Source organism: Letharia columbiana, assembly GCF_014066305.1.
Source record: "Letharia columbiana isolate WasteWater2 chromosome Unknown Sc0000049_s0, whole genome shotgun sequence".
Taxonomy (NCBI): domain Eukaryota; kingdom Fungi; phylum Ascomycota; class Lecanoromycetes; order Lecanorales; family Parmeliaceae; genus Letharia; species Letharia columbiana.
The window spans coordinates 85425-99205 of NW_023501093.1; the positions used below are offsets into that span (position 1 = coordinate 85425).

A 13781-nucleotide genomic window follows, 5' to 3' on the forward strand; every position below is an offset into this window, starting at 1 on the left:
TCTTCCGCTGGCGACAGCGCTAGAGTACACTAGTCTATGAGTGGCAAGCAGCTCGCGATTCTTGATTCTTACACCAGTTGGACAGGGTCTTTGGATATAGGAAAGTCTTCGAAGCCAATTGAATGCTTCCTGTGTGAACTGTGCCATTCCCCTTGAATCCATCTCAACTCTTTACGCGGTGTATAAATAGAATATAAGAACACGTCGCCAGGTATAAGTAGAGGCTGTCTCCCCTTTCGCATTTCTCTATCTCAACTTCTATCTTTCTCTCCTCTATCTCAACACAGTGTATATCATATCATTTCTAGCAGTCTTTGCACGTTGTGTCTCAAGCAACTGAGCTTTCCTCCTAGTCTATATACTCCACCACTTAGTACAGTATGGGTCCCCTTGTCAGACTTGTAGGCTCCGGCATCAGAAACCCTTGCTGCCCGCAAAGAAAATAAGCAAAGATCACGTTCGCCTGGGCCGTCTGCCCCAGCGAGTGGCAGCGCCAACCGAGCACCGCCTGCATATGATTCTCTAGACCCATGCTCTACAGATTATGGGCTGGTCGAGGTTGCCAATGAGCATGAAGCCAGGCAATTGATTGACCAAGGCAAAGCTCTACCCGCTGGCTCACCCCACGAAGTCGACTAAGGCGATCCAGAGGGAGCCGACGATGACGAAGCATATTGGGAGCTTGATGAAGCGACGAACCCAGATCCACCAGCATATGATTACTCGCCCTCGGTGAGAGGCGAAATCGATCATGCGGAGCCCGAAAGTGGAGAAGCTAAGCCTGACGTCCATAAGCTGGTGCAGAAATTCCTCACTTCGCATCCAGCACCTACGCATGGAACGGGACGATTGCCGTGTCCGGTCATTATTCCCCAGCGACGACCGCGTACGAAAAGCCGTGGGTTCGTGAGGGCGTATGTGCCTGTGCTTGCTGATTGCGGTATTGATCAAGATGCTTTCCTCGAGTTTCTCAAGACCTTTTACAAGGCTAGTCAGGTAAAGAAACGCTCTTTCATCTGAATTTTTTTGCTTCTCCAATGTCGAAGCCAACGTCTTCAGGCATCGCCTGACTTCACGGTGATCTTCCTCGCTGGTCATGCAGCAGGCTACGCTCCCAGTGTATCGGCCATGATCGCTTCGATCATCACGCAAGCCACCGCCGGAGCGGCAATAGTAGTTCAATCACGTCACAGGTCTGCTCCCCCTCCCTGCCCCCAACATTATTGTGGGTTATGGTATACTAACCACCGCCCACAGGACAAACAACTTCCTCGACGAAATGAACACCCACTTCTTCCGACCCCGCGGTCTCTACGCAATGCTGGTCACCTACAAGCCATCTCGCCATCTTTGGTCTTCCGCCCCAATGGACATTTCGCACGACGTCTCCAAAGCCCTCGGCACGGACACCCTCGGCTCCAAGCTCAAGAACGACCTCAAGTTCACATCCGGCAAAACCCACACCGAGCCCGAATTGCCCGAAGCCGCTCCCCTAATATTTCCCCACCTCGACGCCGCCGCCGACGAAGAAGAAGCTGGGAAGAAACCAAACGCGTTCAAGAAGAGCGGCAGGTTCATCGGCGAATACATGGATCGTAGAGCCAATGCTACGTACAATGCTGAGAATCCTGAATCAAGCCTCTCGACGGGAGCGCCGGAGTTCAAGTCGAGATATGCGGATCCAAATCATCCCGCGAGTAGTGGGAGTTTGATCAGTCTGGTCACCGGGGGTAAAGTCGATCCGAGGGGGGTGAATAATAAGAACCAAAGCAAGAGAGCGGGGAGGGGAGGGCTAGGGTTGATTCGGGGCTCGGTCAATTATATCAGAAGGGAGAAGCCCGTAAAGAAGATGTTGAGGCAGGTGAGTCGATTGCGATGATTTTGATATCCTAGGAACAGAAATGGAAGGCTGACTGTTTGTCTTACAGAATGTCATGTATCTCATGATTGTGAATATGCCATCAGAGGAGGAGTTGGCGACTGCAAAGCGAGAAATGGAACAGGAGAAGAAGAAAGGGAAGGCGCCTTCTGAACAGGCATAGTGTTGATTTAAGATGACTCGGTATACTTTGAGAAACCTATGACGGCCCGGGCGACCTCTACAAACCTCATACTTTTGGGTGTTATATACTGCACACTCAAGCCCCAAAACCTGAAGCGTGCAATCAAACAGAAATGCGGGTGTGTTGGACTCATCGTGTTGTTGAAATGAGCTACAGGACTAGCGTCGAAAGGGTTTGGTTCCGATGCCTCCATCCGGGCAAGTCAACATCAAATTCTCCCGTCAACGAGCCTTATATCCAAGCTTCCCAGAGACTTCCTCGTCATCGGTCACTCAGGAATCCAATCCTCAAGCCCCTTCATCCTCGCCCTTCTCCCCACCACCCACCCTGACCATCCCCCTCGCCTCCCCGATCAAACTCCTCACCTTCGCCTGCGTCTCCTCGACCCTACTCTTCAGAGCGATCAACGCTCGAAACTTCGCCCCCAAGTCTTCGCCCTCTGCTTCTAAGCCAGCATATGAAGTGTCGACCTGCGCTTTCCAGTTCTCTGCCAGCTGGATCTGGGCGGTTTTCATTTGCTCCAGGAGCTGCTCGCGGGCGAAGAGGGCGGTCTCGCGGTGGTGGAGATTATTTCCTTTGTGCCACAACTCTTCTTCTCTGGCTGCGATGGCAGTGTGCATCCCTAGAAGGACGTGTTCTCCTGCGGAGGTGGAATTGGATATTTGCTCGAGATATGTGGGGGACTTCTCATTCTTCACAACGGCAGCGGGCCTTATGATCGGGCTAGTCCAACGTTCACTCTCTCTTGCTTCAGCAGCGGCTGCCTCGGCTTCGTCTTCCATCGCAGCATTCGCACCATGGTGCAAGTCTTCGAGTGCTTGCTCCTCTTCCAGCCTCACGACTCTGCGCTCGCGACCCGCAACATGTTTATCTCTTGTCTCGACGGCGCGCAACAGCTCCGTCGCCTCTCTCATCTTCTCGTCAGCCACATCCTTGGCTTGTTCGAAAGCCTCAGTCTTTACCAACAACTCCATCTGCTTCGCCTCTGCCGCCGCCATCTTCTCTTCGGCTGCTCTCAGGGTCTCAGCTGCGAGGCATTTATCTTTTTCGGTTGCATCCAGATCGGCTTTCCGCCTCACTAAAAGAGAGGTCAAGCAATCTGGAAACCGCGATAGACCTCGACTTACACCCTCTAGGTTATTGTGTAGAATACTCTGGTGGTCCTGTGATGACTGAGATGGCAGATCCTCGATAACGTTCTTCAGGCTGAGAACGGCATTCAATACCTCTTTGGCTGCTTTGTTCACGGCTTGGATCTCGGTGTGGCCAGTTGTCATAGGATAGTCGCTCACTCCTGGATCCGAAACCTTACTACTGGTTTGCTCATGGATGTTCTGCTCCTTCACATCTGCTTCAGCTGCGATCACGTCTGTTTCCATGTTCACAGCGTCCACACCTTGGGACCGTGTCTGCTCGCGACTCTCTGGTTTCGCCTCTGGCTGCAAAAGGAGCGAACAAAGAGTCCGTCTAAGGAACTCTATCTCAGCCTTGAGATCATGGGTTTTGTAGTCGTCTCGCAACGTCTTCCGGTTGTACGCGAGCTCGTATCTGCTCAGGCGGCCTTGAAGTCCTGCTATATAATTCGAGAGGACGATCCTGACAGCCGGATGATCATGCTCAAGTTCTGCCTGCACGAAGCGTCTATGAAGTCTTGATAACGCTGTGCTTTGCACTTGGTCAGAAATCTGCCGGTAGTAGCTGATTGGAGTGCCACGTTCTGTCACGCAACGAATGCAAGGCACAACAAACGCATCCTGCTGTGCTTCGGCTTCTGCCCTTAAAGACATAGCCTTAGAGTACACATGCAAGTTCAACATATCAGGTATCACAGCGCCAAGGTTCATTTGGGCGAGCACGCTGGGCTGCTCCTTTGAAACAGAGGTTATTGCTTTATGAATGGAACCTTCGACGTTACCGTTAACACTTTGCGTGTTCTCTTTAGCGCCGAGAGGCTTTTGTGCAGAGCTGGTGGCCTTGCTGATACTCTGTATACATGGCTCCACAAAGGGGTGAGAGTAGACTGTGGGAAGTGTTGTAATTGCAATAATCAAGCCCAATTAAGCTTCACGGGTGTTGATGTACCCAAGTCAAGTAAACATGTGAATGCAATTAGGCTAGTGTCAAAGTGACGGAAAGAACACTACTCCATCCTTCCCTTAAACCTCGATTTACGCAAATTCGACTTCCCAATTCCATTCTAGCCTTCTGGTTGAGTAGTGAGGAAGTAAAACCATTGTTATCACAGTTCTTTGACCTTCGTGGTGTAGCATGTGATGTCTCAAACGACAGTTGAAATCAAACGAGGTCATCTTACCAAAGCGACCGACCTCGGTGGAGGGGCCAAAGAGCCGGCTACAGCCTACAGCTTAAGCATACTAGATGGTAAACTGCCAATGATCATTCTATAGTTTATGTGCTCCTGCCAACGAATACAGACGAGCCAATGGGCCTTGATGTACTTAGTGCGCTGGACCAAGCAGCAACGAACTATATCGAGTACTCCAAGACCATGAGGGCGACCACTCCAGCCACTCCGCAAGGTACTGGTCTATGTGTTTCAAGAGTTCATTCTCCGGCCCTGCTGTATGCTGATCCCTTCCTTGGACTTCGTCCCTGCAAATGGTTGCTGATACGCACTTGGAAGGCAATCCTATTCAACGGACCAGGGAGCGGGTGTAGCTCGACAGTACTTACCTATGACCGCAGCCCAGCAAAGTGGATTTTTGCAGGTAGCTGGTAGAGCCTCTTTGCAGGGTGCGGTTGGTCACAATGCCAACCTCACAAATCGGAGCAAGAGCCGGAGACAAAACAACAATGTCAATTTCATCTCAGAGTATGTAGCCGAGGCTGACTTTGATCAGAACGATTTTTCGGGACTGAAGGCAAAGCAAAAGGTCTTCGAGAAAGGTGGCCTTAAGAAGCAACCTCATCGACGAAGGAGTCGCACTGACAGCAAAATCGCATTTCTTCAACGTGGACGCCGCGGTAGACGTGGAAAACGCTCTAGTCCTCAACATAGATACCCACCCAACCAGAGCTTCAGTTCTGCGGCTCCAAGTGCAATCCCAGAGCCTGCCGACGGTGAATATCCTGCAGCTTCCCACCCGGAGTACCAACAGCTGCTTCCCAACGCCCAAGCCAATTCCATAGCCCAGCCAAACACCCAACTCCAACCTGCCTCTCAGCTTCAACCCAACCCAACACCCTCCCCACACTTGCCAGTCGCCATCTGCCACGACTGCAACGCCCGCATCAATGACCTTTCAGGCTCCCCACACGACCTACCAACACCGTGTCCCCCGTGCCAGCGTGCTCGAGTCTACCGACCTTCCGAAGAGAAGCCTCCGCCCACACCTAAAACCAAGCGGTCGATTCCGCCATCTGCCGCCAGATCAACGACCGGCGGCCCGAGCAGCCTCGAGATCAATCATCGGGATCAATCCCAGACCGTCGACGGGGTCAGCGCTTACAGCCACAGGCCAGGAGCCGAAGCAGCGTGGTGGGGCAGGGCAGGAAAAGGCGCTGGACGTCGGCTGAGAAGAAGTCGGCAAAGGTAGGCAAGAGGGTTGCAGGAGAAGAGGATGGGAAGAATGCAGCAGCGGTGCGTATGCGTGCGGAAGCGACCGAGGATGAGGATCAAGTGGGTCTTATCAAATGGTCTCGCATAACGAGATCGAGGAAGTCAATGGGCATATGGGCGAGCATGAAGATGTCAATGTTGCACAGGAAGTAGGAGAACAAACGGTTTTCTAGTATCACATTGCTTGACCAAGGAGCGTTGTACCCACTGTACCCATATACGGAACCCATCACATCTATGGCTCAAGATCTCGAGCATGTGCAGGCCATATGTCTTCACCCATCAAAGCAACCCGTTTCTCACTCAACAAGATCTACAAGCTCCCTCCTGCAAATCCCCTCCAACCCACCCTCAACCAGCTCACCCAACTCCCTTCCATCACCGCCACGTTCCCCAATGACAAAACAAATCGTCTCAACCAACGTCTCCCCATTGTTCTCAAACCAGTCCCCCAGGGCTGCCACGAAATGCTCTACCATTGCTTTCCTGCTGCCAAAACCGTAGCCCGCCGTCAACTCTGCATCAGAACCAGCTTGACCCGTCAGGCTCTCAAACAGATGCATCAGCTGTCCGGGATCAAGCTTCAGCATATCCTCCACGACGTAGTACTGAGCAATCTCGTCGCCCCATCCTTCCACGGTGGCCCCATATTGGCGGTGGTTTCTCGCCATCGACAATCCCGAGACGTGCGGTGTGCTGTGAAAAAAGGCTTGGTGAAAGTCAACAAGCGGGTCATTGTACTTCGTCGCCTTCGTCGTCGAGACAAGCGGGAACGGATCGTCCGGGAATCGCTGCTTGTGGCGACGTAGAACAGTGCCATTGCTAGGACAGATATGTGAATGTAAGATGGCGCGAAAGATAGCGTACAGATCCAACATCTCCGCCAACTGTTCTCCAGGCCAGGGCCTCAGTACCTGCGCCCTCGTTCTCACAACCTGCGGCAGAACCCTGCCCGTACGAGCATGCTGCGGTGTGTGGAACGCCATATCGTACAGCCAGATGCGGTAGCATGCTCGCCTCAAGTTCCATCTCTCTTCGCTAGACAGCAGCCGGCGATTGGCACTTTCGTCTCCCGTCCATTTCTGGCTTGGATACACAGTCGCCCATTTCTCCGCTATCAGTCCTACTTCGACGAGGCGTTTGAGCAGAGCCATCGATTGCGGTGGGGCAGGGCGTGGTAAGTGAGCGGATTGGCTGCTGTTGTATGTGACAAGGCGGATGGCATCATGCGAGGGGCCGTATTGGGCTTCGAAGGATTGGTAGAGAAGGGGTAATTTGTGGTGGGCGAAGATGGAGTGTAGATGCTTGCAAGTTGAAGCTAGGGCGAGGAGGGAAGGGACGGTCGGGCAGGATTGCAGAATGTGTAGGAGAAGTTCATTGGCTAGATCTGTGATATACATTGCGAGAATACGTGTTGTGAAGCGTGCAAATTTTCTGTTTTGATTCTTTTTGGGCGGGGGGGGGGATGGTTTCTTGTTGTTTACGCTCCTTTCTTTCTGTACCCAATTAGCTACGGTCATATTAGCAAAGAAGCATGACTTACTATTCAACCCTTCCTTTTATCTTCTCCCGCCCCCGTAATTGACGAGGGTTCGTGCAAGCTGTACTCCCCTCTCGTCGAATGATATATCTCAAGGGATTTCAACCGGCGAACACCCCGTCGTTGGGGCTATGAGTCGATAGAGATGCATCTTGAGATGATCCCTGGAGCATACCTATCAGATTTGAGGCCAACCCTCGAAGGGCTATGGTTGTTTCGGATATCATGATTGCTGCGAAAAGGAATAAGAAGAAGCTCGAAAGTCATATAGAAATTAGCGCCAACAGCTTGGCGGTGAGCGCGCTTAGTCATCTGCCAAGAAATCTATACTCATGCATGTTCAACTGCAATGGTGGCAGGATAGACAGAGCTTGATATTTACAAGAGTGCGATATCCTGGTCCTACTCTACCCAGACGCCAGTCATATCATCTCACAGATTCTGAAGGTCTCAAAAACATCCATCGTATCACAGGCGGAACCGGAAAAGTCTGACCTAATAATCACATCATTTTCTCCGCTTCTTCGATGTCATCGTCTCTTCGGACCACTCTCCTTGTGATGAAACCCTGTACCTCCTCCTGATGCTGCCCAAGCATGTCGTTCAAGCCACAAACCGGACTCCGCACGAGATTCCCAAAGCGTTTCGAGGGTTTCTTAGAACCGTCTATATCCCAGACCAGATGGTTATTTGCCACAAAATTGACAGAATTTGCTCGGTACCATTTGGACAATGACTGGCCATGCTGGAAGAAGCCGTGGTCTGAGACCGCTTTCAGGCGATTTCCAGAGATGAAGTTGACCATACCTGTGACCCGCTTGGTGAAATCTTCTTCTATAAATTGCAAAGTCGTCAGCTGGCGGCTTGCTTTGGCAAACAATGAGGTTTGAAAACATCACTGACCTCGGTTGATGAGGAGATGTATAATGCTTTCATACGCAAATCCGGCGCCGAAGAAGAAGATCTCTGTGGCATCATTGCAACTATGGAACGTCAGCAGACGTATGCTCCGAAATTATACAGAGCATGAACGTACTCGATGTAGTTCTCCCAAAGATATACAGCAAGCTCATTGCTTTCAGATAGACGCTCGGCCTCGTCTTCTACCCCATAGCCTTCGTTTTTCTAATGCACTAGTCAGCGATACCCTCATGATTTTCGAGGCCTGAACATACTTCAGTACTGGTCAGGTGCTTAGGAACGTTCACGTCAATAACTCCGTATCCGAGGTTTGCGGCCCAATCGACATAATGCTTCAAGTCATCAGCCTTCTGCCGGTCAGCAAAGGATCGCTGCAAAGTGAAACGTGTAACATACGAGCCATGTATTATGCAACTCCAGCTTATGGGTGACAGGATGTGGCGTCCCCATTAATTCCGGCCTAAGCTGAAGTCAGTACCTTGAATCGAAACAGTTGATACGATACTGCCTACGGGTCATGGAAGATCACTACTAGTGGCACTGCGTCCTCAAAATTGGGCCTGCACACTGGTCACTCATGAACTCGGCTGCCTTTCACAAGTGTCTTACGTTGCAATCACTTGATTTTCAAAAGACTTGGAAAGCTTCTCGCGATACACCTTGACATTAATCATGTTGTGGTTCTCCTTGAGTTGGCTTGCTTGGTAGTAACGTATCACATCTAGCTAGGGTCAAATTCTGTCAGGGTAGGGAACTGTAGAAGCTGCATACCGTGCATGCGCTCCGCGCCATGTTTATTGCTAATGTCTGGATCGGTCATCAGCTAGGCTCATGGTCACTTGAATAAGAGAGCAACCTTGATGCGCGTCCTTGGGGTAAAGACTTGTCCAAAACCGAGACTGGTACATAGCCACCATTTGAACGGTTTCGATGCCTGTTTCGGTCGCTTTTGTATCTCGTATTCGGTCTGGCATCTCACCGATAAGAGTTCGCGTCACAGCTAAAGCCGATTTTGAGATTGATGTGAGGTTGTAGCCACCCTAGTTGGCGGTCAGGAGTTGCCAGAAGGCCGTAGAAGTAGATACGTAAGGAAGACGCGAACCTCAAGACACACTACAAGTTTTCCTTGTGCAAGACTCATAAGCATGTGTGTCATTTGAGCATAACACGCTGGAGTGACGAAACAGCCGCCAAGTTGATCGCCCTCAGCCGCGTCAAATCCAGCGGCGACTGTAGCATGTTAGAGATCCTCTGAAATCTCTGCCTACGAGAACTCACTAATCACCAAATCGGGATCGAACTCGTAGGCAACAGGCATAACAATATGCTGAAAGGCAAGCATATAGTCTGCGTCGCCCATGCCTTTGGTGGGCCAGGGGATGTTAATGTTCCTGCACTACAGATTAACGGAAGTCATGACCCGAAGGCTCCAAATACCACGTACCTTCCTAATCCAGCCTCACCACCACAGTGCAAATGATCACCATAGTTACCAGAAGGGTAAAAATTGCCATCCTCATGAACGTGGAGAGAGATGTACAGAACATTTGGATCTTGGTAGAACGCCTGCTGTATGCCGTTACCTAGCATTTGTCAGCCAAGTCTGTTAGGAGCGGCGAAAAATCCCAAGTACCATGATGAACATCCCTACAACACCGAACGAGTCAATAAGTGCTGTTTTCAACTTGGAGGAGAGCATACCAATCAAGTATCAGGATCCTTTGACATGTCTCTGGAAAATCCGACCGACAAACTTTGGCGGCAATGCTGACGTTATCGAAGATACAGAACCCCATCGGTTGATTACACTCTGCATGATGTCCCGGAGGTCGGATCACCGCAATGGCATTCTTGACTTGCCGTGAAGTAACCGCCCGACAAGTCTCGATAGCTCCCCCAGCAGACAGTAACGCACATCTAAAAGTCGTGACATTCAGATAGATAGAGTCGAACGTTCTTTCCAAGACAACCAGATCGTCCGGTGCCATACCTAACGGCGACATCAGCTGTCATGACCAATGTGTAAGCTCGGTACTGTACGAACTTGCAGTAGTCACCATGAAGTCCCAATGTCTTTTATCGTGTACCAAACAAACCTCCGACTCGGAGACATTGCGAGCGTCGATCCGAAGAAGCGGGTTGGGTATCAAATTCCCGGTATTCAGCATAGGATCGTTGACCAGGCCGGCCATACATAGCTCTTTGTAGATCTTGAAAATCCGCCGCGGATCCTCAGGATGAAAGTCCCGACTCTGTTTTGGTGGATCGAGCTCGCAGTGGTAACGCATACGGACATCGTAGCAAAGTCCGGTAGGTAATGATGAGACGTACGGCGCCGTAGGCCCGTGCTCCGCTTCATCCAGCTCATCGATGAAATCGTCAAGTCCCTGCTGCATTGGGTCCTCCGAGATTTCAATGCTGAGATGGTTTGCTACATTATTTGCCAAGACGGAAGACTCTCGAGATGGTTCTTGGAGTCGCTTCGTTGCTACGTTCAGATACTCCGCATCCCCGTTGGGCGCCAACATTCCAGCCATGCTTGTGGAAGGAATGGAGCCATGAATAGGTCCTTCCACTTCTACAGACGTGTGTAGGGTGCCTCTTGAATAGCTTTCTTGTACATCCAGCATTTGTGAATCATCATCGTAGGGGTCCATGTCCTTGTTGACAAGCGATAAGGTCATAAAAGAGCTTTCTCCGCAGCAGCATATTACGGAAGATAGAATGGGCCTGGCGGTATCAATTTCAAAACAACTTTGAAGTCATGGTCTATGAGGTCTGAATTCAGAATTCTTCTGGTAGAGAAAGAGGTCTGGGGTTAGTACTGGTCCGTTCTGGAAGCTCGGAATTCACGTGATTACTGTCATAACTTTTTTCTTGTGGCTAATGAGAGTTGCAAAGGAGAAACAAGGTGATAGTATTCTCTCTTCAAACATCGAGCTTTGGCAACAATAGACACCAATGGCAAAGGCAAGTAGAACATTCATACTTCACACTACGAAAAGTCTTGAACTTACAAGCTAATGTCTTGCTTTGTCATATATGAGCGAGACCAAAGTGAGAGAACAGTATAATCAAGTGTTTGTAGTAGTGTCCAGTCTCCGTGTAAATGAAGCTTATAAAGTGGGCGGTAGCAAGAATGCATTCATAGAGCTCTCTCGCTGCCAAGACATTTTTACTTGTCTCTGCCCGGTAATATACTTCTTAGTAGGTTTCAATTTACCACTGCACCCCCTAATTTAATTTTCCAATCATCTTACTTAACAAAACACCGTTTGCAATCCATTTTATGCGCTCTGATATTTCAGACCACTTTGTATGCAAATGGTCTTTTCCGCGATTCGTCGTTCAAGAAATATACCTCGGTGAGTTATCATTGCATTTTCCACCAACCGCACTTGTGGGTTAAAAAGAAGTATCGTATTCATGTTGGGACGGGATAGGTGTACACAACCGCCTACGGTTAGTGTACAGCTTCCGGGCACCATGGGTGTCAGACCCGACGCACTCTGTTTTGCATTCTGGGGGCACTTTCCGGGTCAATACGAACATTCACCGAAACTGTGTAGGAGCGAGTACTTACAGGAGGGGATCTCCGAAGGGAGGGAGGATCCGGTTCACAAGCCACGCACTCAGGTAGCAATTTAACCCGGCTTTAAAGCGCTCCGACACTGCGCCTAACCCAATCAGCCCGGAGACAGTACCCGAATGTTTGGCTTGGAGAAGGGGGGGGGGGCGGGGGGGGCGGGCGCGGATGGGCACAAAGGGGGTGTACAGCTATCGCTTCACTCCATATTTCAACGTAGAATCTGTTCGCCAAGCTGTGAGACTGGGAAAAACATGTCAAGAATCGCTGATGGTTATGACGATGCCGTCAAAAAAATCTTATGTGCATGCATGACATGCATGGCTGCTTTCCCAAATCCTGTATAGGTCTGGCAGAAAGAGTAGTGAGTGGTATTTGGAAAAGTTGTTCATGGTTCTGATTTTTCATTTGGCCACATGTATCTATTTAAGCCACCTGACAACGCATCAACACATAGCCACCGTACTAGCCACAGAGAGGTCATAATCTCGAAGCCTAGACATGGTCGCTCATAGCATGCATCGAACCCCAGCGCTCTGTCCTGATTCCTACTTCGAGTGATCGACCTTGGAGATATAGGCTATTGCACAGTCAGCAGAGCTCCCCTCGCGACATAGCCAAAGATTGGTACGTACCCAAGAGATCCAGGACACGGCGGGAGTAGCCCCACTCGTTGTCATACCATGCAACGAGCTTGACGAAATGCTCGTTGAGGGAAATGCCGGCGGTAGCATCGAAGATACAGGAGTGATTGTCTCCATTCAAGTCAGTGGAAACAAGCGCATCCTCCGAGTAGGACAGAATGCCTAATTATGATTAGCTGTAATCCAAGTGTCGTTTCACTTCTTTAGTCACACCTTTCAACTCTCCCTCTGAAGCCTTCTTCATCGTCTCCTTGATCTGATCATAGGTGACCGATTTCTCCAAGCGGCAAGTCAAGTCAACAACTGACACATTGGAAGTAGGTACACGCATAGACATGCCCGTAAGCTTGCCATTCAAACTGGGGATGACCTTGCCAACAGCTTTAGCCGCACCAGTGCTGCTGGGAATGATGTTCTGAGCAGCGGTGCGTCCACCTCTCCAGTCTTTTGAAGAAGGTCCATCCACGGTCTTCTGGGTAGCAGTGTAGGAGTGGATAGTAGTCATGAGACCCTCAATGATGGTGTAATTGTCATGCATGACTTTGGCGAGAGGAGCCAGGCAATTGGTTGTGCAAGAGGCGTTGGAGATAATCTCGATGTCGGACTTGTACTCCTTCTCGTTGACGCCCATGACGAACATGGCCGCGTCTGCGGAAGGTGCCGAGATAACGACCTTCTTGGCGCCACCTTTCAAATGGGCCTTGGCCTTCTCGGTGGTGGTGAAGACACCAGTCGATTCAACGATGTAGTATGCGCCTGTGTCTTTCCATGGGATGTTGGCGGGATCTTTCTCTGTATAGAATTTGACGGTCTGGCCGTTGACAACAAGGTCTGAGCCTTTGACTTCGATAGTGCCCTTGAATTGGCCATGTTGAGAGTCATACTTGAGCATGTATGCCTAGGAAAAAGCAATGTCGAATTAGTCCGAGCTTCGAAGACTCGGCGACGTTGCCAATCGAGAGGCCTCAATCTGAACTTACAGCATAGTGAGGCTCGATAAAGGGATCGTTGACTGCCACGACTTTCACATCACCGTGCTCGACGCTGCCAATAGGTTATTATCTTGAGCTCCGCTGCCGGTATGACAGGGAAAAAGCACGGCGGGGCACATACGCATTACGGAAGACGATTCTGCCAATACGGCCGAAACCGTTAATGCCAACGAGTGTTTCAGACATGATTATCTTTAATGTGTATAATAAGAACCGAAGAGTTGGGAATACTTGAGGGCACCTTTTTGGTTTTTTGTTTTTCCCTTCTGCGTTGTTGTTGTTGATGATGTCGTTGTTGGAAAAGGAAATTTTTGGTGGGGCAAGGGCGTCACTTTGGGTAAATGCCGAGCTGCCGGCGGACTTGGCTCCCCCACCAAATGTCCATGCTCCGCATCGGGGGGAGCCGAACGGTCTCGTTGGGTTCTACAAAACACTTATCTTGGGTCTCATGATGC

At 50.3% G+C, this 13781-nt stretch overlaps 6 protein-coding genes across 6 annotated transcripts; 2 read left to right on the plus strand and 4 right to left on the minus strand.

Annotated features, from left to right (window-relative positions):
• Positions 1 to 530: 530 nt before the first annotated feature.
• HO173_010448 (uncharacterized protein) lies at positions 531 to 2042 on the plus strand (the record flags this gene model as incomplete). The annotated part of the gene is made up of 5 exons (XM_037312333.1): positions 531 to 558; positions 641 to 996; positions 1060 to 1193; positions 1258 to 1861; positions 1929 to 2042. The coding sequence occupies 5 exons, from the start codon at positions 531 to 533 to the stop codon at positions 2040 to 2042; spliced, it is 1236 nt and encodes a 411-aa protein (XP_037160738.1).
• A 308-nt stretch (positions 2043 to 2350) lies between these two features.
• HO173_010449 (uncharacterized protein) lies at positions 2351 to 3907 on the minus strand (the record flags this gene model as incomplete). Its single annotated transcript, XM_037312334.1, has 1 exon — positions 2351 to 3907. One exon carries the CDS (start codon positions 3905 to 3907, stop codon positions 2351 to 2353), a length of 1557 nt encoding a protein of 518 aa, XP_037160739.1.
• Positions 3908 to 4336: 429 nt separating this feature from the next.
• On the plus strand, positions 4337 to 5620 carry HO173_010450 (uncharacterized protein; the record flags this gene model as incomplete). The annotated part of the gene is made up of 3 exons (XM_037312335.1): positions 4337 to 4445; positions 4499 to 4646; positions 4708 to 5620. The coding sequence occupies 3 exons, from the start codon at positions 4337 to 4339 to the stop codon at positions 5618 to 5620; spliced, it is 1170 nt and encodes a 389-aa protein (XP_037160740.1).
• Positions 5621 to 5942: 322 nt separating this feature from the next.
• HO173_010451 (uncharacterized protein) lies at positions 5943 to 7043 on the minus strand (the record flags this gene model as incomplete). Its single annotated transcript, XM_037312336.1, has 1 exon — positions 5943 to 7043. The coding sequence occupies one exon, from the start codon at positions 7041 to 7043 to the stop codon at positions 5943 to 5945; it is 1101 nt and encodes a 366-aa protein (XP_037160741.1).
• Positions 7044 to 7685: 642 nt separating this feature from the next.
• HO173_010452 (uncharacterized protein) lies at positions 7686 to 10761 on the minus strand (the record flags this gene model as incomplete). The annotated part of the gene is made up of 15 exons (XM_037312337.1): positions 7686 to 8017; positions 8087 to 8166; positions 8220 to 8308; positions 8359 to 8451; positions 8501 to 8564; positions 8617 to 8664; positions 8714 to 8825; positions 8876 to 8911; positions 8961 to 9144; positions 9207 to 9334; positions 9383 to 9495; positions 9549 to 9687; positions 9738 to 9751; positions 9806 to 10094; positions 10149 to 10761. The coding sequence occupies 15 exons, from the start codon at positions 10759 to 10761 to the stop codon at positions 7686 to 7688; spliced, it is 2334 nt and encodes a 777-aa protein (XP_037160742.1).
• A 1477-nt stretch (positions 10762 to 12238) lies between these two features.
• On the minus strand, positions 12239 to 13512 carry HO173_010453 (uncharacterized protein; the record flags this gene model as incomplete). Its single annotated transcript, XM_037312338.1, has 5 exons — positions 12239 to 12270; positions 12326 to 12496; positions 12548 to 13232; positions 13315 to 13378; positions 13448 to 13512. 5 exons carry the CDS (start codon positions 13510 to 13512, stop codon positions 12239 to 12241), a joined length of 1017 nt encoding a protein of 338 aa, XP_037160743.1.
• Positions 13513 to 13781: the final 269 nt, after the last annotated feature.